Source organism: Sylvia atricapilla, chromosome 6 (genome assembly GCF_009819655.1).
Source record: "Sylvia atricapilla isolate bSylAtr1 chromosome 6, bSylAtr1.pri, whole genome shotgun sequence".
Taxonomy (NCBI): Eukaryota; Metazoa; Chordata; class Aves; order Passeriformes; family Sylviidae; genus Sylvia; species Sylvia atricapilla.
The window spans coordinates 26,997,865-27,022,248 of record NC_089145.1 but is presented as its reverse complement, the minus strand read 5'-3'; the positions used below and the strand labels follow the sequence as shown (position 1 = coordinate 27,022,248).

General features: G+C 40.4%; 2 protein-coding genes across 2 annotated transcripts in view; both read right to left on the bottom strand.

Moving 5' to 3' along the window:
* Nucleotides 1-24,384, bottom strand: part of TMEM62 (transmembrane protein 62) — a 190,430-nt gene that overhangs the window by 102,042 nt on the left and 64,004 nt on the right. The gene's annotated exons all lie outside the window — the stretch shown is intronic.
* MIDEAS (mitotic deacetylase associated SANT domain protein) overlaps nt 1-24,384 on the bottom strand; it is a 50,758-nt gene that overhangs the window by 16,812 nt on the left and 9,562 nt on the right. The window contains exon 2 of the mRNA XM_066321273.1: nt 3,280-4,972. Coding sequence (XP_066177370.1) covers nt 3,280-4,737 — 1,458 coding nt within the window. The 5' untranslated portion in view covers nt 4,738-4,972. The remainder of the gene's footprint in view (nt 1-3,279; nt 4,973-24,384) is intronic.

Below are 24,384 nucleotides of genomic sequence, written 5' to 3'. Positions count from 1 at the left end.
GACAGACATCACTGGAGTCCACTGACTCTAGATAGTAAGGGGTTCTTGCACGTTTTTGTAGCCTCCCTTCCCTACTTTCTGGGTACAGCAACGCGTAATGACAATGTGAATATGTGAACAAGCACCAATTCTGACCAATTTACAAACCTCAGGTACTTCCTGAGTGCTACATGGACCTCTGTAGGTCAAGAGATCTGAACTAATTTGCTGACTACAAGGAGGAAATTATGGCAGCTCCAAAGTGCCAGTCACCCCAAAGTGTCACTTTCCTCTGGCTTTATGATCAGTTAACCATGCTCCTTTTATTTTCAAACTGGGGGGCAATTAGCAAAGGACTCCTCAGTGACTGGAGAGATGATCCCTTCAAGACAAAAGAAGAGACCTGAACAGTAGCACAGATAGAGAGAAGGCACCAGTAGGAACTTAATATAAATTAGTTGAGACATCCTTAAAGATGTTCTGGTCCACGCCAGAACTTTTCTGATCACAAAAGTTCACACATACGTAACATTTACTAAGAAGGGACATGATTAATTTTGGAATTAAGCCTTTTGCTTTAGATCCCTAAATAGTTTCTCAGCTGTTTGATTATTCTCAGAGGTAAGCAGAAAGGAGTCTCTTAATAAGGGATGGAACCTTCCTTTGTAGACCTGCTAGGGGACTTTTGTAGACCTGCTAGGGGATTTTTGGCTACCTCAGCATCCCTGTTGCAGAATTTGGGGCAGAAGGGCTGCTGGATAACTTCTCTAAGGAAGTGCAACATGTGGTACTTTCATTTAGACTCTTGCATAAATACTGAGGTATGAACTAGTCATCTAGAGTCCTCCAGGAAATCCACAGAAACCCATCAGACATTCCAGCATCGATATTGTCTATCCCTCAAGTGGTTTCTAAAAACCTTAGAATTCACAGAAAACCCAACTACAGCAGCTGGAAGAACTGTTCCAAGGCCACATCTGTGATCTGATAAGAAATCATACCAGCCTTTTAAAAACATCTCCCCACAAAGTGCCTTTTGCCATCATTCTGCATCATCTGCATCAAGGAGAGGCAGCTTCTGTCTGCAGTCAAACCAAAGCTTGTCCAAGAAGGAGGCAAGCCCAGAACTATAATTCTACAAAGAAAACTTTTTTTTTTTTTCCTTTCGTAGCAGCTGGTGCCCTGCCCTGTGCCAGGGGAAAGCAGCTTGGTAACCAAAACCTGTCTTCCATCCAAAAAGGAATATTTTAACTCAGACACCCTTTTAAGAATTATTCAGATTTTAGAAAAGTTTTCTGTACTTTTAGAAGACAACAAGTCACACTGAAGCCATTAAACTAAGACTTGAGGATTTACTGCAGCCTGTAGGCAGCAATAAGCTTGCATCACCTGAAAAAAGGCAGCCACAGGCAGCTCTGGTGCAAAGCGTCAGTTGTGACACTGCATGTAGACAGACACTGCTGTCCAGTACATTATTTTTGCATAAGGTACACATATCTAGACTGGGATGATCAAACAACTGGTTCAAATTATGAATGTTATCTTCTTTAATCAATAATTTAACTCTATGTCCTTCTACACACTCTTCAGATAACCTATGCAGAGAAGGCTTCTAGGTTGTTTTGACCAGATACTCGTAAGAGAAGCAGACTACTTCATTCAGCAAATATATTTTCTTTTTCTCCCTCACACAGTATCCAACACCTTAAAGATGTAAAATCCATCAGATCTCTGGTAAGAATTTTATCATCTTTCAAAACCTCATCCTGAAAGCCTGAAGAGATCGAAACATAAAGCTAAACACTTCTGCTAGTGTCATTATGCTTGCATAACTGCAAAGAACAAAAGAGCATCTGCCAAAACACTTCTCTGGTCTTTACATTATGAATCAGACTGCAAGCAGACGTGCCTTCAAACGGCCAATTTCTTGCTTCATCTCTCTGCACCTTTTCCTAAATGCTCTATTTGCTTCTTGACACTGTTAGTGATCCAAGTGCAATGTGAATTGCAGACCTTCTGTAATATAACCACACAATGGCTGGCAAAGTATGAGCAAATACACCATGCTACTACGTACTACCAGTTCTTTATCAAATCTGCTGGTTCAAATGTAGTTAGAGCAGAAAGGATTGAAGACAGCATCAAACAAGTCACTGTTTGCTTTCTGCTGTCCAAGAGATAGAGTAGGCTATGGATATTCAGCTCATTTGTTAGTTTAGTTCTTTCACTCAAACAGTGCATTCCTCTAACGAAGAGATGGGGAAAAACAGTGATAAATAGACTAAGATAAAAAGGATTATGAGAACAAAACAGGGAATAAAATGCCCTTCCCTTTGTTCTCTGAGTGGATAGCAACTCAGGTGTCAAAACTGTAGGTAAAAGTAGCTCATGTAACATGTATTTCATCAGCCTTTGGCAACAAAACTTCTAAGGAAAAGTGTGCCTTTTAAGAAGCACTCAATAAAAGATTAGTCAAACCACAACTCTAAGAAAATGTTCAAAAACAATCCCTCCAAAACCCCCCCACTCAACTCCAAAAATCCCATCATTTGTCTCCCAATTGGCTACTTAATTTTGACCTCTGTCACTTTGCCATATGGAATATATACTGTGCAGTTTAGATGGGATATCAAAAGATTAGGAGTAGTGAACTACCAAATCAGTCAGCACTAAATTTCTCCCCCATTAAGTCCTACAGGAGGTCCTCAGGCAGGCAGGTCATTCTACAGCCCTCAGGTCATCCTTAGAAACAGGATGCTGCATGAGACAGGCCTTTGTCATGCCTGGTATAGGTTCTTCACGTACGTGAGGCTTTCTTCGATTTTTAATATTTGTGAAATATTGATGATGTAAATTGCATTATGTAATTTTTAGATAGCACATTTTAGAAACACTTCAGCTGTGGAAACTGAGAAACTGGCAGGTAAGCCTAAGTCTTTTAACAGAAAAGAAAGAGAATGTTAAGTGGTAAAAAGATGACAAGTAAACCGCTTGTACTTGCCTCTCAAAATTCATGATCACCTTGAGATCTAAGCTGAAAACATCTGTATTTTCATGTCATGGGCTAAAATAACATTTGGTGTTAGTGAAAACTGCCCCTTAGTGGTTTCACTACACTACGTCTCTGTTCTCCCACATCTCTGAATTACAGTAGCTGAATTGACACGCCTCCACACCAGAGCTGCCCTTGTTGCACACTTCAAGATGCCATCCTATCCTGCATATGTACATAAATTCCTTTCCTTTCAACACTATTTTGTAGTCTAAAATATGCTATATTGGCTAGGCTCTGTACCTTACCTTTACATTCTGAAGAGAAGCCAGCTCAACAGCTTTTTGGGCCAAAGTCAGCAAATTGGCTTCTTGAGAAACCCGTCGTCTGCGTCGGGTACTCTGGATTACACCACCTCTGACACTCTGAAAATCATTAGTTCTCTGACTGTTTTCTTCAGGTGCTGCTGCCTGTTTCTCTTCATCTCTACCGTTCTGGGCTGCACCTTGCCTGTCTGTTTCCATCTGGCACTGCTCACTACTGACCAGGACATCCTTCTGCCCCAGATCCAATCTTCTGGGTTGCAAATAGCCACTTTTACTGGGGGCCAGTGACTCAGGTGGCTGCTGTAAGGGGACCTCTTGCTGATGTGTTTGCCAGTGATGCAGAAATAAATTGCTAGGTTGTTCTTCTGCCTGCTTAGAAGTCAACACTTCTCCTGCAGATGTCAGCAGGCCACCTTCTTTGGAGAGTCTCCGTGACCTTCTTGGAAAGGGAATCTGGGCCTGAGGTAGCACAGTCTGTTGGTTCTGCTCCGTTAATGCCTTGAATAGCTCCTGGTTCCTCTCTGCTTGCTGAAACTGGTGTGGCATCATGTGATGCTGGGGTGCTGCAGCTGCCACATGAGGCTGTGCTACAGAACCTGTTTGCTGCAGACTGAAGGCTTGTGTGGCAGCCTGTTGCTGCTGCTGCTGCTGAGGATAGAAATTTTCAAAGAGTTGTAGCTGGGGAAGAGCTTGCTGTTTTTGTTGTGCAGTAAATGCTGGACTGGAAGAAGTTGGGGCTTCTTGAAAGACATGTAACAACTCAGGAAGACCTTGCTTTTGGCCTTGGTGACCAAATGCAAGTTGGAAAGGCTGCAATGGCAGAGTTTGATTCTGCTGCTGCTGTTTCTGCATTTGATGAAAAGAATTAATTTGAGCTTGTTGTCTAACCAGGGCTTGCTGTTCCAGCTGAGCCTTCTGGGACATCATCTGCTGGACAGCATCTCCATATAAATCCAGCTGTGACACAAACACTCCTTTCTCTTGATTTCTTTTAAGGGCTTCTGGGTGGCCATAGAAGCCTGGGGCACCAGCATTAGTGTGGGGTCCTTTTGGGTTGCCCCCAAAAACCATACTGTGGTTCCACATTGAAGGTGGAGACTGCCAGTGGCTGTCACCCCTCTCTGGCAACCTGTTTCCCATTAGTGAATTCTGCCATTTGACAGCTGTTACTGACTGGGGCATCATCACTGATTCTCCCCTATCTTGACTGTAAACAGAGTTCATCAAAGCAACGTTGTTTGGTGCACTTGTTAATCCTCCTGGATGAGGAATCTCCACAGTTTGGGAGACTGGTATATTCCCTCCATGACCATAGTACTGCCCTTCCTTAAGCTGCTGCTGTGGTTCTTTTGATGGCACAGCTATCTCCTGCTCATTAAAATAGGCAACTCGTTTCCCAGTCCGTTTGCTTGAAGACTTTTGCTGAGCCTGAAGATTCATGGTTCAGTCTGTTCTCCCAGCCACACACACAGTATTTATAATCCACCCATCCCTGAGGTTGGGGGAGGACAGGCACAGCAGTCTTTCTTTTCCATTCAGCTTTAGTAATAAAGGGCAGGAAAGAAGTCCAAATGAAAGTGCATTCACTTCCTTTTTCTTTGTGTGCTTCTCCCACTTCTTTTCACTCTTATACTTTGTGGTTCAGAGGTCAGTAGGGTCCACTTAGTTACAGGTCCTGAAATAGAGAAGCAATTGCAATGAATCATCAACAGACATAACTGGTCTATGAATGCTGATGTGATAAGCAACAATGTGTACGTCTCTCCCATGTCCCATGAAGACCAGGATAATTAGACGGAAGAAACAACAGATCTGACCTGCTAGAACGCAAACCAAAACCACTTGGTTTTACAAAGTAGATATCACACTGTACTTGCATGATGTAACTCCCTATTGCATACAGAATTCTGACTAATCACTTAAGTTCATCCTGAAAGTTTTACTCTTAAACTACCTCTGATCTGGCCAATTACTTCCATATCTTCCCGTAGCCAGAATAATCTGGTTTTAATCTCAACTGAAAACCACAAAACAAAAAAACCTCATGGCTTGCCAAAAGGCCACATTTCCCAAAGACCTTTAAAAGAAATGTGTACATGAAGGCTGCAGTCAAACAACACAGCAAGATGCTCAATTCAGTATTCTGAAGGAAAAGGTTCAGGCAACAGCCCATCAGTCATACACCACCAATACACACACTACCAATGATTACAGATGCTTTCCAGTCAAGAACTGTCCGCCCAGCATCGAAGCCCTGGGGCCAGGGCCTGCTCAACCTGTTGCTCTCTCAGATGTTTTCTTCAACAGCTGAAAGAGACTGCTCCTGCTCAGGTCATACTCACTGAAAGGTAGTTCAGGCAGCTGCTTTTGTAACAGCTGCTCGCAGAAATCAGCAAATATCTGTTAGCATAAAGCTACAAAGGTAATAGGAGAAAGCCTTTTCAGAAAAGGCACTCTACGACAATTCTACCCTCCTACCTTCTTCTGCCACGAAGAAAAGCTATCCACAAACACTAAGAGGCTAGCTTGCAGGATTAAGGTCTAATGTGTGAACACATACACTAGTATTTCCATTTGGACACCTAAAACCTTTTTAGAGGTTTAGTTTTAAATTCACTTATATTCTCAGATTACCATTATAACATTCTAGCCTAAGTCTCTATTCCTACTCTTTTCGGTGTGTTTCGGTGTTCCACTTTAAACCCCACTGCCAACATATTCCAGGAAAACAAGAACAAATGGTTAAAAAACTATTCTTATTACATCCCTCCTATAATATATAATAAAGTTTCTCTTGAGTGGAGCAGGCAAGACTAACTTACACATCCCCAAGACTAACTTACACATCCCCTCCAATGAAATTTGCAATATATTTATCCCTCTTTCTAAAATGAAAAATAATAAACCAAAATTATATAGCACACTGAAGTCCTGTAACCTGAGCTTCCTCAGATGGATATGGCTACAGTGCAGGTTTTAATACTGAGGTGGGGTTGGGAACATGATGAGGAGGAAAGGACAAAGAGTTTTAATTAACTTACGCAACTTCCACCTCAGAGGCCAAGCTTGGCTTCAGTGCTCCTGGAACCATGGGACTGTGTTTCAGTGAAGTGACTCACTTCCTCAGGCTGTTACATAGCTGTTCCCCCACACTGCCTCCCCTTCGCCTTGGCTACAAACCATGGACCTCTGCCACCCTGCTTCATGGAGCCAGGGCATTCCTGCCTCCTCTAAGCACAACGTCTCAGCTCATTTTCCAAGACTATCACAACAGGACAGAAATAACTCCAGGAGAAATTATGGACACGTGAGACGGAAAATTCTCTCTAAACTGCAAGTAGTACACAAACGAAGATTTCATAAAGTAAGTTTTTCCTACTTCAAGACTTCATGAAGAGAGAAAAAAAATCTTAAAACAGGAAACTGAATCCCTGGTAGCAAAAAACATAGAGGTGGATAAGCTGCTATATGCCTCTCAGAAGCTTCAATGCTTTCTATCTTCTTGCTTTCTGCAGCACTGCAAATGTTTCAGAGATAACAGCTAAACCTCAACACCTGAGGTAATATTACTAAGAGTGGTTTCTGACAGTATTACTTTGTGAAATCACCACAAGCTATTTTTCTTTCCAAACCAGGCAACATTTTCCTTCTACTGTTGCTTTTGTATTGATCAGTCACATCATTCTGATAAAAAGAATGCCAGGTTTTCTGTATATTTGAAGACATTACCACTAGATCAAGTTTTAACCTGCCAACTTTCAATGTCAAGGGTCCTTGTTTTCAACTGAAGAAAGAAAGAGCCCAGCTGATGCCATTCTTAATAGTCATGGCTGGGATTTGCAGCTACCAAGCTGAAAAGTAACCAGAAGACCTTTAGCAAGAGGACTCTCACATTAGTAATAAAGCATTGAGTTAGCACCACTTTCCAAACCTGTACTTGTATGGACTTTGGTTCTGCTTTTAATATTACTAGATAAGAACACACCAGCGTCAGTAGGTTGAACTCAGAGCAGTTTAGAACTGCAGCAATCTGGTAAAGAGATCTAACAAAACTATTAAGATGCAAAGTAGGAAAAGGTTATCTCTGAACTTACTCCTAAGTGAGGAAAAGGAATATGTACAATTGAAGTTGTTATTCAGCACAAAACCCAAGATAGTGAAAAGGACATTACCAGAGAGAAAAGAGATTTAAGGTACTCTGAACAAAACATGCTTACTGAACACCCCAGTTCTTCCAGTTGCATGCAAAAATAACTATATCCTAAGAGATCACCAAGATAAAGGAGGATTTAGTGCATCAGGTATTTGATGGTAAAAGAAAATATCACAAAATTAGCTTTTCAATAGTTCTTTCTATAAAGAAAAACTACAGAAAAGTATCTTCTATGTCATCTTAATAATAACAGTTCACTGTTTAATCTGCAGCGATAAATGTTCAAGTCACAGCATGACTATGCTTCAGGAAAGCTCATGCTTGGCAACTGCACTGCATGATCACTGCTGGCTCTGACTAAACAGGCTTCCCTCCCTGAGGTTGGGAGAATGAGCTCACACAATCATCATTCTAGCCAATTACCAGCTTCGGGGTTTTTTTGGTTTGTTTTACTTGAATTTCAGCGCAAGAGTCAGCCTGCAGTAGCACAGGAAAATGGCAACACGCTTCCAGGCTTAAGTGCTTTGGAGCAGCACACTCCAGACCATTCCTTACTTTTGAATAAAGCACAGGGCTAGTTCCAATACTGTGATTCCCAGAAGATACTGTGTCTTGCCTCCAAATATACTGTGATATGTGTTATGATACTTAGCATTGCTTTTACACTGCACAGAGAAAAAGCAGAACCTAGCATCAGTATATTTTGTTTTAATAACTCTAAGATTTGGCATGCAACATCATCGAGTTATTTTCACTTCTGGGAGCTTCTGACATTCAGGAACTTCTCCTGAACTTTCTCCGGATGAATGCAAATTGCACATCACCTCCTTTAATACTGTAAATATTTTCAGATTTCTAAGGAATTTTTGATATTGCAAGGCTTTCTCTTCTACACCTAAAAATAATGACAAATTAGATATATATATACCCAATGGATGCATATGCAGTATTTTCCAGAATGAAAAATACATAAGGAAAGTAACACATGGTACCTTACTGAGAAAGTTAGAGTTAGCAATTTTAGCTAAAAACTTCTCTAGCGTATCTGCACTAACGCATTAAAGAAAAACATAAACACATATAAAACACCATATGAGGTACATTTATGCAAAGAATGCTGAAGGACTTCTTGAAGTGTACAACAAGACTATGGAGGAGTCTCTTCCTGTATGCAGGATTCTGGTCCGAAATGATGAAGTCTTTTCAAAGGACATATCGGAAGGGTGCAAGGCACAGACACTCAGAGCCACTCACCAGCCGGTTACCAGCCCAGACCACCCACCAGCAGATTTTACCCAGTCCAAGGCAGAATCATTGAGACACCCCTACCCCGTGCAACTGTCTTGTCACAGTTTATTATTAGCCTGGAGAGCCTGCTACAAAACCTTAACTGAAGTTAAAGATTATTTGATTTTGGGAACAAATTAAAAACACTCAATGGTAACTATTTAATGTAAAATATCTCTATCTTTCTTTAAAACTTGTTGCCTTTATAATTGGTAACTATCCACCATTATTCCATTTCTATAAATATTCTCTTAACTAAGCATATGTATATTTGTACAGTTTCACATATCAAGTCCATGACCTCACACACTGTAGTAATCTTGAACTTTACTCTTCGGCTCACTTTTTGAGGGGTGTGCTGCCCTGTGCTTTGTTTAGTCCATTTGCTGCATCAGCTACATCTGGCATGATAAGCAATTTTAAATTGTGCACATTCGTCATTCTCCTTTGAGATCATTTGCAAACATTTCTCTCTGACAGAATGCTGCAGAAATGACTCAGGAAAGACACTGATTTCTCCTCAAACTTCAGCAAAGTTATGGATGCTGAGAAAAATAACAAGTTGTAGTTGCAGTTGTAGACCATCTTTTATTCCACCATCTTACCTTTTCATTGCCTCTCTTTTATGGTTTTATTCATGTTAAATAAAGCGTTCCTCTGTTCCAGCTAATGTACATTCACAGCCTTAACTGCAACAGTGCTGCCACTGTTCCTTACAGGAAATCTGTCACATTAGGGCGATGACAATCATTTCTCACTAACTCCTCCTGCTGCCAGCAACTGAAATTATGGTTCTCCCCTGTAAGCAGCTCAATCGCTTTCAGCCATGATGATGGACAGATTCCAAGACAATCTTACATTTAAGACAAATGCAGCAAATTACCCTGTGTCCTTCTGAGACAGCAATTAAACCTTCCTTCCCCAATTTGCTCATTATTATGGTCAAATCCCACATTTATGAAACAAGTAAAGAATTATAATACATATTTTACTAATGAGGAAGAGAAACAGAGGAAGTAATTCACTTCTAAGATCACACAACAAGCAAGGTCAAAAATTTAAGCAATATATAATATACTAGCTACCAGTTCCCCTTCAAACCCGAACGAAAGCACGTGTTTAATTAAATTTACCTGGGAAAGATAGAAATGGGGTGTGCTAGTCACACATCTGCAGAAAGGGAAAAAAAGTTTTCACTCTTTCACTGCAATAGGAGGTCAGGGGAGGCTCAATAGCGTAGGTTTTGTTTCTGCCTTTTGTGGTTTGCATTTTTGAAAATGACTGGAGACTTACAGGGCATCACAAACTTGTTCCAGCTAGCAGAAAGCTGCCTCTGTGAAACCACCAACACCATTTGCAACAGTCTTGAGTAAGAACAGAGAAAAGGATGAAAAAACATGGGTCAGTTTTTGTGTTTGTAAAAGATTTGCAAAGCTTATTGTATATAGCCTATGCTTACCCTGATGTATATGGAAACAGCTTCAATCTCTCCTTCCAAAGCCTCTCCTGCACACTCACTTTCTCACATTTTCTTCCAGACAGTTAGATATATAAAAATTCCTGCAGATTGTTTGCAACCTCCCACTCACCACCTTCAGACACCTTGAACAGGAAGGATAACAGCACAGCACAGAAAATAAACCATGTTTGTAAATTCTATATGGCAAAGCACAGCAGTCTATGTCCTGAAGAAAGCAGGGTAAAACTTAAAGCAACTACAAAACACAATATTGTGCAAGAAAACAAGTGTTTGTTATCCTTATAACAAACATAAATACAAAGATGATGGTTTTATGTTCCTGCAACTTTATCACAAATGGCATGGCATTTTCCAGACATCCAGAATATCTGCCTCTACAGGAAAAGGTGTATTTTCCAGGAGTGTGGCACTACAGAAGAGCAATAGCTAAAGCCCAAAGTAAACATGAAAAAACCAACCAACCAACTGGAGCATGGAAGTTTAAAAGAAGCCCACTACAAAAGAATGTAATTAGGTATCAATCACCTCTCTTAACACCTCCAAGTTTGAAACTAATCTAGGGAGCTTATCAGATCAAAGTCCTAGAATCAATAAAGCCTATGAAATGGGGAAGGCTTACTTGTTGTGTAACACTGCATAGCAAAAAGAAAAAAAAAAAAGGAATCCTACAGCAGGCCTGAGGCCTGTAATAAAGACAAAGAGATGAAAGGAAAGCTGCTTCACAGACAGACAACAAAAGGGAAAACACAGCATCCAAGAAGTTTGGCAACTTCCACTGTTTCCTGAAGGTGCCTGCCTGGGGCTAGCAAACACATACCTAAATAAGTAGTATGCATGGCAGACCTTCATGAGCTACCCAAATTTTCACGTGACTGGCCCATTTCTATGGCAGAGATACACTGACTACAGGGGTGCCTATGCCCTGAAGATACTCTTAAAATTACTTTGCTGCCACTTTCACTTTCCCATTTTCGGAGGCTGGGAATAAAGCTTTATTAAACCACTGTACTAACCAGAGACTCAAGAGTGAAACCCATCAGCCTTGTGAGGTGAAACACATGAGAAAATGGTCATATTGTGAAGGACTATGTGCCGGCAAAATCAGGTGGCATGTATTGCACCACCAGATACCACAAACTACTGCTCCAATCTAAACCATTCCTGACATTCAGCACCACCAGAGGTTAATTACCCATAGCAAGCAAAATGACGTAAAATGTAGACCTACCATATTGTCCAGTAAAAACATACATACCCAAATGGAAATATACATGAACTGCCCTTCACAAAGTAATTGATACAAGGAGAAATACAAATTCTACTTCAAGAAAAGATTCTGGTTTACGGTAAAGGCGGTAATAAAGGTGAGACAGTGAAAGTGCAACCCTTTAAACATTATTTAATTAGGTACATTTCTGTTCCAATGGTCTTCAAATTCACCAAAGCATGCATTCTGATTCTATTTGGACCTACTATTTACATCCATGGATGTGGTTTTATTTAACCCCATCACCACAATTTTTCCACATTCAATCTAAACACACAGATGCATCCTATTGTGGAGGATGTTACAGAGAAGGAATTTGGTGGTTTGAATTACAGGGTCTGAAGCACCACAGATGTACCTCAAAGGGAAGTTTTCAGATAAGAGTTCTATGAGAGGAAAGTCTTATACTGTTGATGAACACTTAAAAAATGACAAATTTTTTGGGGTTGTCTTCCTCAATTCAAGCTGTAAGCTCGGTTACAAGTATTGGAGGCTTCCTTTTCAAAATACACCTAGGATTTTCCTCATAATTTTGTTCTAATGGATGAGGAAGAGACAAAAGGTTGCTACAAAGAAGATGCCCATGAAATGCTGGTTAGTCTTATCCTTATAACAAACAAACCAGACAAAACCTGATTCACACAAACATCTCCACCCCAAGAAAATCAGGATGGATGAGGAAGAAAAACTACTAAAAAGACGGACTAAAATTTTAAAACTTCGCAGATAATTAAACAAACAACAAAAGCGAAAAAAAGTCAAGACCTGATTTTTTTTAAAAAGAACTGACAATGTTTTTTCTATCAGCTATTGAAAGGATATGGAAGATCTTAACTTACTTTCAAGCAAAACTTTGAGTACTGTTTCCAAAATAATCGAAATTTCATGCAAAGCTCATCACACGAAAACAAATTATTATTGATTTGCACCAGACTAGTATTCTGTCTTGCACTACCAGAGAGGCAGCTCCACAATCTGGACTCTTGTAAACACATACACAGGAAAGCTCATCTTTACAAATGGCTTTGCAACACAGACCAGGCTTATCCTTTAATAAAATAGGTACATGATACATTTCTTATATTGGTTAATGTTTATAAACTGTACTGAAGTTAAGAATATTTGTTATTATAATCTGTCAACATGATAAATGCTGATCTGATGAGGCTTGGGCAGTCTTAGAGAGCAGAACAGTAATTATGGAGTATGAAATGCTGCTTTCAGGCTTTGTAAAGTTACAGGAACAATTCTTTCCCACTGGAAATGGGTTAACAGTTCTAATCATAATCCCTTAGACAGTTATTTTAAGCTTTTTTGTTTGGAGCTGTCTGGGAAGGCAGTTGCTAGCAACAGAGACCAACATGCAGGAATCACAGCAGGCTCCGAAGTCAGAATGGCAGAAGCTTTTCCCTGCCCTCGCATCCACATACCTGACAGGACCACAACACATCCTTCACTCCAAATGCCTCTCCTGCCTCAAACACACCAGCTGCAGAATTGCATGGACACCCCAGACACAGACCAAATCTCTCTGCACTTTAGCCCTGAGAAGGAAGCACACCTGAATGCACTGAGCTGCAACAGGAAAGATTGCTCCAGGTTCAGTTGTTCCCCTCTCAAACTCTTTAGCACTCCAGCACAAAATCAGGCTTGCACAGACATTCAGTGTATGGAACAACAAAGTCTGTGTTTTACAGATTCCTTTGAGGCTTTGCAAGAGGTAAAGGGCTACAAATAAGGGAAGAGAATGGTGAAAGTTCATAGAGACAGTGGTACTTTCCATTCCTGAAGAAGAAATATAAATGTACTCAATACCTCAGCCTGAGCCCTTGGCAGAGGCATTCTTAAGACAGTCAAGCAGCCATCATCACTCACTCAAGTCTGGCTAGACAATAGCTGAGACTACAGGTACAGGGAGAACCCCTGGGATGTGGGATCAGCTTCCAGCTCTGCTACAGACATACCACGTAAGCAAGCCACTTCAAATTGTTTCATAAAATGAGAATAACACTTGAAATCAAATACATTGATATTAATGGAGTATTTTGAGGTCATAAAAGCTATACTATGTTTAACAATAACTACCAGAAGCCTAGATGGGGAGTCTTCCACAAAGGGCTTAGGAGTCTAATTTCAGACAAGGTGCAATCAGGGTAGTGATAACCAAAGAAGAGGGAGTAAGACAAAAAGGAAAGGAAAAAAGTCACACAGTAACAAAGCTGTTCTTTTGTCACATGCCTGCCTCTATCTCACTTGACCCAGAAACATCTTTGTTTATCAGCAGTTATTTAAGCTGAACCAGTGCTGACCTTGGTTTGCCCACATCCACACACTTGCAGCGAACAGATGACAGTATTGACTGAGCACAGTCTTCAACAGCACTGACAGGGCTTTAGTCCAAATTTCTAAAATTATGTCTTTTAAGAATTCCTGCAATCACTGTTGACTATAAAAGGGTCTCTTTACTGTGCTGGCCTGTTACAAGGTACAGTAAGCTCTCGGCCATGACTGGGGCTGTCAGGCATTACAACAATGCAGCAAAGCAAATGCATACTGGTACTGGGAGCAGGAACACTGAAAGACGTGGGCAAGCAGGATCATCACACAGTGGAAAACAACAAGGTTTTAAGACTCCAGGGGCTAAAAGAGCACTCTGATTTCTTAACCTTTAATTAAAAAATCAAAGCACTCTACAGGTCTCCGGATTCAGAGTTCCCTGCCAGTTACCTGACAGACACCTGCCCAAGCTCCTCCTTTTAGCCACAGGGATTTCAGTGGAGGAAAGAAAGAACAGATGGTTGGCACCAATACTGGATCAAATACAAAGCGCTTCCATTTCTGTAGTGGCTTATTTGTATCTTTACTAGCATTGTAAAGCACTTCCAGTATGTGGCATAAGTGACATCAACCTCATATGGACTCAGGGCAAAGTCAGAAATTTCCTAAAGATTCAGCTCAACAAGCCTACCTAAAATCAAACAAACCACTCATTCTGTACTTTATAACTAGAAAGAAGTAATTCAATAACAGCATGAGAAAAGTGTTCTCTATTAAGTATCCTTACAAAGCTATTTTAAACTGAGTAAAAGACTCAGCTCTTAGTAAAACAAAGTTAAGGTCACAACGATGAAGTTCAATAATACTATGGGAAAAACTAAAGTTTATGCATTAATCCACTTGTAGATGGAATTCTATGAGTGTTAAGCAGATCAGAAATATCCTGCACTTGCACTGTTTACTCTGCAAGTCCTGGAATATAAATAGATTTTAATTGAAGTCATAACATTTTGGTTCAATAATCCCACATTACACTTTGAACAGCTGTATTTGCCAAAGATACAGACTATGTAATTGCTATTAACAGTAACAATAAGTCCTTGCAAATTATGAAGAAAACCCAGGACATAAATAATTGGAAGATCAGAAACTTAATAGAAAAGCTGGTAAGATCATCTGCACTAAACACTTGACCATCTACAAACAAAATCATGAAGGGAAAAATAAATTCCCTTACATTATATAGTTTTCACTTTGGAATGAAGGACTAATGAACTAATTATGTCTTCAGGTATATAGATTCCATTAACCCGACTGTCTCACACCAAAGAAATTCTGAGACTAATGCTCCTTTACAATCCATAATGCATCTAGTCAGTTGTAGGCCAGTTTGGATGGGGCTCTGAGCAAACTGGTCTAGAGCAAGGTATCCCAGCCCTTGCCAGAGAGGTGGAATGAGGTGATCTTTAAGGCCCCTTCCAAAGCAAACCATTCTGATTTTGTGGTAATGGATTCTAAAGGATTTTTTCACACCAGGTAGATAGTACTCTCTTATTTCAAGTAGGTTACTTCAAGTAGTCCAGCTTATGTCCCACAGAGTCTGATGACATAACTATTTTCAACAAATCTCCAAACAATAAGAATGAGCATCCAATCTCTCATCAGCAGGCTGACATTTGTTACACAGTTGTTCTCCATTTGGAAAAGATCTATGAATCCACCAAGGCAGAAAAACATTCTACCACTTATTTTATCACAGACAAATTTCTCCTGTGGAAAGTAGTTGAAGGAACTTGTCCATGAACAAACTTCATGTTACTGCAATATTCACCATTTACGTCATACTTGGCAACAGTTAAAGCAATATATTGACACCAATTCATTCAACTTCATAACAAGCATCACGTGCAACATTCTGTATTTCTAACAGGTACACAAAGAGAGACAAAGCAGCCTGTTTTGCACTAAAGAGCAAAAAAGGTAGCCAAGATGAGGTTATTCTTCTGTATTTCCTTTTTCTCAGTTTTGTCCACAGACTGCATTTGCAAGATGTCTGGTAAAGCATCTCCATTTTGAACAGTAATACCGAATTCAGAAATTACTACAGAATACTACTTTTAAAGTACACCACAGAACTCCCCCCACCTTGAGGTAAATTTTAAAGCAATTGATATAAAAGTCACATAAATTTTAAAGCAATTTATATAAAAGTCAGAAAGTCTTATACAGCACATGAAATTTCACCTGTAGACATGAGAGGCTCTAACATTAAAATATACATGTCAGTGTCATAGTAGAGATCTCTGATACTCCACAGGTGCAGTGTTCGATAATGCCTTTGCACTCCACACAAGCTATGCCTGGAGCTGCAGCCTAAGGGGAAGGGCTCTTCCACTTGCATGATCTGTGCTGGTTGGGATTTTAGACTTCCTTTTTTTAAAGAAAATTACAACACTAGCCAGGTGTACTGCTCTTATTGTTCATGGCTTAATTTCCTGCACTATAGTACAGAAACTGAATTACAGTAATTTCTATTTTACATGGTTGCATGGCCTCATAATCACAGTTTAACAGCACTAAAGAATGCATAAAGAATACATTCTTTATGCACTTATTCTGGCAATATCTCTTTAAGGGACTGAACCATTAATCCCTTTTTACTGAAGACAGCAAAATCTGGGAGAGGGAGATTTTGAAATTACTTGCCTGAAGAGGTCTATATTTCCTCTGACAGAGGAGATAAACTTACTCAGTCTCAGGTTAGTGCCTATCCTTTCAATCATATTTAGCTTCTTATTCAGTTTGAAATCCCATCTTAAGGCTGGCTGAAATGCACATGAAACTCCTCCAAAACATTTCTTCCTATTTCAGCCCACCCACGAAACTGTATGCCATGCATAATAATAAACTCAAGATAAGCATACAGTAGTCAATGCAGGTTTATTGTGGTCTAAAAATATCATACTGGCTTTTACTAGAATTGTCATCTCTAAGACTTACGTGCACATACACTAGCCTTGGCTATGGTGGTGTCCAGGGGACATAGAACAATTCAGGATACTAGGCAGACCCAGTCAGGTGCAAACATTATATTGTTACTAGTTTTGCCTAGGAATTAAATAACAATGCTGAAAAATCTCACCAAATTCCTTCTGTGCATGCAATTACAAAATCATATGAAGAAAGAAGCGAAGGAATCTATTTATACCTATTAGTCAATTAACATTAATACAAGCTTTCATCTGTTTACATCACTTATGAGCACCATAAGTATAAAAGCACAATTCGGAATCAGAGAATTAAATAAGGGGGCTCTAAAATCCTGTAAGAGTGCTTTTACCAACTACCATGACATGTATATTCCTCCCATCTTTCCCAACCACCACTTCAAGGGAAAAGAATTTTTGTTCTTTTCCTACAACTGCAACATCTGAGATGCCACAAATAAGAAACAGCCTTCGGGCCCACAAGGAACGGATGCATTAGAACTGCATGTGTTCAGAGCTCACTTGTGCAGGGACAAGCTTCCACATCTTCCACTCCGTGAACCCTCTGACTGAATGTTCTGTTTCACCTGGACAAGTTAAGAGCAGCTTGTACTGATTAGCAGGACAGCATACATCACAGCAGCTGGACTACAGGAACAAGGGTTCTTTCAGCAGACTGTGCAAAGAGCTCTGCCACTGCTCCCACTGCCCCTTCTGAGGGCCCCAGAAGTCAGGGAGCACCATGGTCTGGCTACTGTTTTGACCTGCAGCAGCAAATGTCAGATTTCTGTCACTGAAGGGGTGAGAGGGGGAAGGGAGGGTCAGAACCATCACACATTTGGTTGTGAAATATAGCCAGATTTCACAGAAAAAAATAAAATAGGGTCCAGAGTTTTTAAAATGCAAACAATATGGATGAAACTGGAAGTGTAATTTTCCCTTTACATAAAAAGATATGTACTTATCACAGCTATTTACAGGGGAGGGGAAACAAACAAAAACCAGCAACAGAACCAAGCCTTGAGAGCTATGCATGAGGAATGCTGTCACAGTATTACTTAAAAAGAAAGGACAAGTACTAATTTGCACATAACTGATGACATTCACCTACTACAGCAGGTTAAATCATTAAGTCAGTGCTCTTCCTAAGTCTTGCACCACTCGTATTTGCGGTTTTGTTCTCTCCCTGTCTTACTGAAAATCTTGAATATTGCACAAAAGTTTCCCTTGCAGACAAAACCTGACAAATCAGAATCACAAAAGTACTGTCAGAGCCACAAAAATGAACAAAAAAAGCAGAAGGAAATTCACACTCATTGCTATTCGCACACAGGAAAAAAGTTTAGATAAAAGAGTGGCTTTTACACACATGCAGTTCCTGCAGGTAGCAGGCTAAGTCTCTGTTACTGCAGACATTTCTAAACTCAGCGGCTCGGCTTAAGCAAGGTTTCCACACTCTTCAGCTGTCTTCGGCTCACCTTCTGCAAGACTTGTGACCCTGGTGTTGGCACAAAGCTTCACAGTAGCATCAGTGCAGAGACAGGGATTCCCCCAGCAGCACTTGCAGAGGCCCAGGGCTGAAGAACTCACCCTTTCAATTTCAGACTGAGGTCAAGTACTGTGGTTGGTTTCCAGTAGTGTTGCAACACGCAAGAAACTAACAAGTGAGAAAAGGGTGAGATGACGAATCAACCAGCAGAGAAAAGACAATCTCCTCAAACCACAAGTATATTGGTCCCTCCATATGCCTTTCCTCTTGCTCCTACACTTCCAGTAGATTTTGTCCATTTTCTAGAATATGATGCCTTCCAGTTAAACATACCTAGTTCCACAAAGACATCATGGCAGTTCAAACTGCTCCAAAAGACATGAACCAACATCCAATTAAGCCACCATAACAACTTCTTAGTGTGTCACCCCTTTTTTTAATTTTAAAGGTAGCTTTTTATAACTGGTAGTTTCTTTAATGTAATTTTTTACTTATACCTACCTGTTAATAATAAGATAGATTTGGACATATTAAAAGCTACATCCAATAAAAGGAAGTTGTTTATCTTTTTTGTTCTCAGCTCTCAGATATCCTTTAGTTCTCAGCTCCCTTCCTTGAAGATATAAAAGGCTTTCTAAAACATTTTGCTTGCTAATATATTTAGGTTTTAATTTTATGCATAAATATTTCCATGGTAAAGAGAAATTAGCACTTTATCCTTATCTATGGAGAGAATGTTGTGTGGCAATTTCCTCAATATGATTGGGAAAACTGCTTATAGTTTCAAATATTGCAAATTGTTAAAAATAATTTGAAAAATTTCATACATGAAGCTCCCCTTAGCATTCAATAGACACTGGATTTAAAAGTTCAAGTTTTTAAAAGCAGCAGCTGGAAAAACCCCAGCTGTCAGTTCCTCAGCTCCCAGTATCATTTCACTAGCTCTCTAGTCAACTTCTGAAATAAGTACATCTGCAGCTCCAATGTTAAAAAGGGAAATTGCCTTCCACATTCCGATTTTTTTAGCTTTTTATGCCTTCAGTAGGTAAAATGACACTTCTGGTGGTCTTTGAAAAAATGGTTTAAAATAAAGTCCATAGCAATAAATACACTTTGCTTGCCTAGCTGCATCAGTAAAAATAGCCTCAGCTGAACATGGACACATTTTTTTCCTGTTCCTTGTGGAGAACTATTTCTTCAGTAACAAAATCCAAGCTCTGTGTGTTTCTTGCTAATAATCTGTGCACTTCGAACAGTCTCTACTTACTGCGAGTGATTTAGCTGTTACACTAAACTAGCCTAGGAATATTTTCCACCATCATTCTGGAAAGGAATGAGAGGAGATGTATGCTTGTAAATGGTTAACACTGTTCCCTCTCCCTCCAAGTAAATAGCACACACAGATACACAAAAGGCAAGGAAAACAATTAACCTCGCAACTCCTGAATTTTGGCTTCAATTCCCTAACATAGCGCTGTGCACGAAATCGACATGTGGAAGGAATAATCCAGGGTGACCAAGTTTGCTGAGGCTTGTGGAAAACTGGCCTGTGCAGCACAGCAAGCTCCTGCCAGAGAGCTGCTGCCGCACAGACCTCAGCGAACGTGCACCGCAAAAGCAGCACCATGTCCTTCTCAGGCATTCTGGAAAACCTCACTGTTTAAAAGCAATCACTGACCACCTCTTCCCTCCCACACTAAAGTTTAACAACCCCCTTTCTCCCTGCCCCTCCCCAAGGAAAAAATAAAGACATACAATTACAAATTTATGCACTAACTTAAAGTCATGTTTTATTCTTTAAGGCATGCAACTTCATCACATGGCCCCAAGGCCTCCTCTGGATTACTGGCACCATGCTTGTCAGGAGATGCCATCAATTTATTTTAAGACACACAGGTTGGTGTTTAAATCTACCAATTTGCTTTCAGTTTGAAGCTGTTTTAAAGCAAAATCCCAACAGTAACAACTCCCTCTTCACTAAATATTCAGAATTTGAAAATTAAGTGATGGACAGTACTTCGTTGAAGTATTTATTAAGGAACTCCCTAATTCATGAATAAAAAACAATAAATAAACCTGGGATGAACTCTTACCAGATCCACTATTTTATAATTTTAATTCCTTCCTGAAACAGCAGCTCTCGTAAGTGCTCTCTGCACCTAATTTCAGCTCGATGCTTTTGCTCTATTATAATAAAATATTTTAGGACTTGCATCTGTAATTACTAAATACATTCCAAATTTGAAATTTGTTTCAGTATCTTCTTTTTCTGCATTTTGGAGGCAGCAAATTGGTTTTCCCCCTGACAAGAGTGCTATGCTCCCCTGCTCTCTCCAAGCACACTGAGTACCTCTGGCACACAGACCTCTGTTACCCAGGCCCACTCACACTGGAATTGCTCCCAGACACTTCTGCAGCCATCTGGGCACCAACACATTTTAATGTACATTGCTGTTGTAGCTCGTGGCTGGTGTCTCCCTAGCCCATCTAGTTTTTCCAACTCCCTCAGATACTTATCTCATTCCCACTAGGCAAGAGTAGTGTTCTCCAATTGCTGCTAGAAGAAGCTGGTATAAGCAAAAATTTCCATTTATAGATCTCTATTAAAAGGTTTCCTCTCTGGGCTCAGTATGATTACAATCCATCTGTGCATATATCTGTTAGAAAAGTTATTTCCTCTTACAGAGGGTTGTATTTATTTAGCTGCTCCAGTACAGCTGTTCCAAAGCCATTTGGGAGTCTAAAAGCATGCTTTTCTGATGTTGCATTTCCCGATGGAACGCCTCAGCTGCTGAGCAAGAGCCCGAGGGAAAGCCTGAAGAAACATTATCTCTCAAAGGGTTAGTGTCCATGCCGCAGCTTACGAGTGACGAAGAGGCCCCGGGCAGCCCGGCCCCCCGCCGCCCGGAGCGCGGCCCCGCCGCCCGGAGCGCGGCCCCGCCGCCCGGAGCGCGGCCCCGCCGCCCGGAGCGCGGCCCCGCCGCCCGGAGCGCGGCCCCGCCGCCCGGAGCGCGGCCCCGCCGCCCGGAGCGCGGCCCCGCCGCCCGGCCGGGCACCGAGCGCCCTGCGAAGGACCGCCAGGCCCTGCGTGTCTGCTGCACAAGCGCTGAGTCCGGCACAGAAGGGCACTCCGCAATACAGTCACTTCATTTAGCTCTTCAAGGAGCATTTTTCAATTTTTTTTTTCAAAATTTTCTTTTCATATACAGCCTCTTCTGTTGTTTATACTACTTATTTGGCATTTCTACAAGCTATGAATAAGCGCAGCTTCATTTTCAACTTCTGAATTGGAAGGAAAGCAAAGTCCCAAAACGATTAGTTATATAACTTTGTAACGAAGTCACAAATTTATTAAAATAAGTTGAAGAGTAGCCCTGATGGGCCTGAGGGGAAAAAACCCCAACTGTTTGAAACTAATATCCAATACACACTTCAGAAAAAAAACACCCTCAAAAATAAATTACCATTCCTGCCTCAAGGCAAATTTTTCCAGCAATTATATTTAATAATAGTAAGGGACTGGGACTGTTGCTGAACAGATAAGCTGACATCATTCCAGACACATGAGTTTTCCAGATCTTCCTTTCCATATTAAAAAAATGAAAAAGAAAAAAACAAGAAATGCCACAAAAAAACCCCAAACAAAACCAAAACACCACTACCACTGCTACTTACTTAAAACAAAAGGATGATGGAGACACCTTTCAAGCAAAATGGTCTCAGTGAGTCCAGTCAGCTTGCCAAGTGTTAACATGAACTTTATTTCTTTATCTGTTGGGTTTCTTTTAAATTTTGCTTGTGTAGCACAAAAAAAGTCAAATCAGTGGTTCCTTCTCTTCAAAGTGATTGGTAACTCATCTCTTTCACAATTCAGCATTTGGGAGAAATCTTGCAATGCTGGTGTGAGACTACAAGTTAATTGTGTGAATGACTAAAGGGATATGGAATAATTAAGTTACAAACACAACTTTAAGTTTTCAGTAACATAACGACAAGTATTATCAAGCAAAATGTTTTGAAATTACTGATTTCCAGCAATGAAGTTGTTTTCAACTAAACTGACAATGCAGTTGAGAATTTCTGATGGTGTCAGAATACTGAACACTGAAAGCCAAAAGAAAAACAACCTTTTTCCACAACAAACTCCCTATTTACTCCATGCAACCTTGCACCAGCTCTCCAAATCAGGACCATAAGCAGGAGCTACAAGGAGAACACTACAAGAAAGCCTTTCTGGTTTTACTTTCTTATGTACAGTGAGTACATAAGTACATAAGTTTCGTGTAAATCAGTCACAATCAGAAACCCTATAATAGGAAGAGCTAAGTGTTCACTTTGCAGTTGTCACTGTCAGTTTTTGATTCTGTCTGCTGGATCTCTTTAGTCACACAGAGCAAAAGCAGTATCAGTTTCACAAAATACACAGCTGTGTTTTTAAACATAAATACAACTTCTTTCAGCTGCTTACTTCCTTACAATCCAATATTACCTGTGTGCAAGACTGCCCTGTCTTTCCTACATTGTAGCCTTTTGTGTCCAGGACCAATTCTGAATCCAACCTATAGCTGTTCCATGTGGAGGTTTAATATTATAAACGGTTACAAACAAGCAATCCATCACCAAATATTTTCCCCCCTTTTTCAAGCAGAAAAACCTCATACTCTTCAAATCTGTTGTAGAATGCATTAAGCCATTTTGTCTTGACAGACTAGTATTAGATTTTCATTAAAATACACCAACAGTATGCAAAAATGTTCAAGGGGAAAGCAAAGGGGTAAAACCTTCCTGATAGTTGCTGCAAAGAAATAGTAGCAAGTAACTTGACAAATTATTCACTAAGTCTCCTGCATTCAAAGTCCTTTATTATGCTTTTCCCCTCCAGACAGGGTCAGTATGTCCTGCCAATTCATGAGCTCCCAAAAATAAACCAGTTGACTAACTAAAGATGTCAATAGATTTTCACATTGCCTCCACACATCCAAACTGCATGGCTTAGATGGTAACTTATAAACAGCCAGGCATCCTACACTTAACCTAGAGCACTTTCCCAAGCAAATTCTGTCACTTACAATTACTCTGTTAAAGCTGTCACTGAACAGAGAATATTTTTCCACCTCCAAACTGTATTTCTGTCATAAATCAAGTCACTCAAAAAGAACTGTCTTTTTAAAATGGTTTATAGCACGTAGCAAAATTGAGTAGTTCTATTCATCCTCACAATAAAAAACCCACAACAGAGCAGCTGAGAGATGTAAAAAATGCCCTGAACCCATGCTACAAGGAAGAATGTTGATCCACCACTTTCTTTTCTTCCATCTTTGACCTTTTCTGTGACACTACCAAAGTTACCCAACTGAGAAACAGACAAGTATGAAATAACTCTGCATAAGAGGCAGACTGAAATCACCTAAGCGCACAGAACCAGGAAGATAATAATTTTGCTCACTGACATGATTGAAAGCCAAGTAAGTAACCTGGCTAGGGAAACTACACAATCCACTCCACACAGAAATTAGAGCACTCATTTCTATGCGCGCATTTGCAGAACGCAATCCAGAAGCGTCCATTCCACATCCTAGATTTCTAAAGCAAACATGATAGGATTAAGCAGAAAACCAAAATTCAGGCTTTTAATCACAGTGTCCAGGAAAAAGCCAGTCAAGAAGGCCCATAGCAGATGCACACAGGCAAACAAGTATCTGCAAGTCAATAAAAAATTACTATTTCACCCAAGGATTAAGTGCCTCTACCTGCTGGAGGTCCACAGAGGGTGCCAAAAACCATCTCTGAACAGCGATATCAGCTCCTCCTCAAGGAGGTGTGAGAGGGTCTGGGCTTCTCTACAAAGCCGCTGACAAAACACTCACGCAGCCATAGAGATGCAAATTCAGACCCACATACCACATCTTCCCCTGTCAAGAGGGCCCATCAATCAACTCCTCCGTGTGGGGCAGAATCTCCATTTCTACTCACATGATGCCACTAAATGTTAGGTCAGAGTATGGTTTTGTAGCCTCTAGGTTGAAGACCTAGAAGGTTGAAGATTATCTCACCTTTAAACGAGGACGATAACACTGCATAAACGACGTAGCAGTTAGCTTGCAAGAAAGGGAGAAGGCTGGGAACATTTTGTTGTTGCAGGTCCTA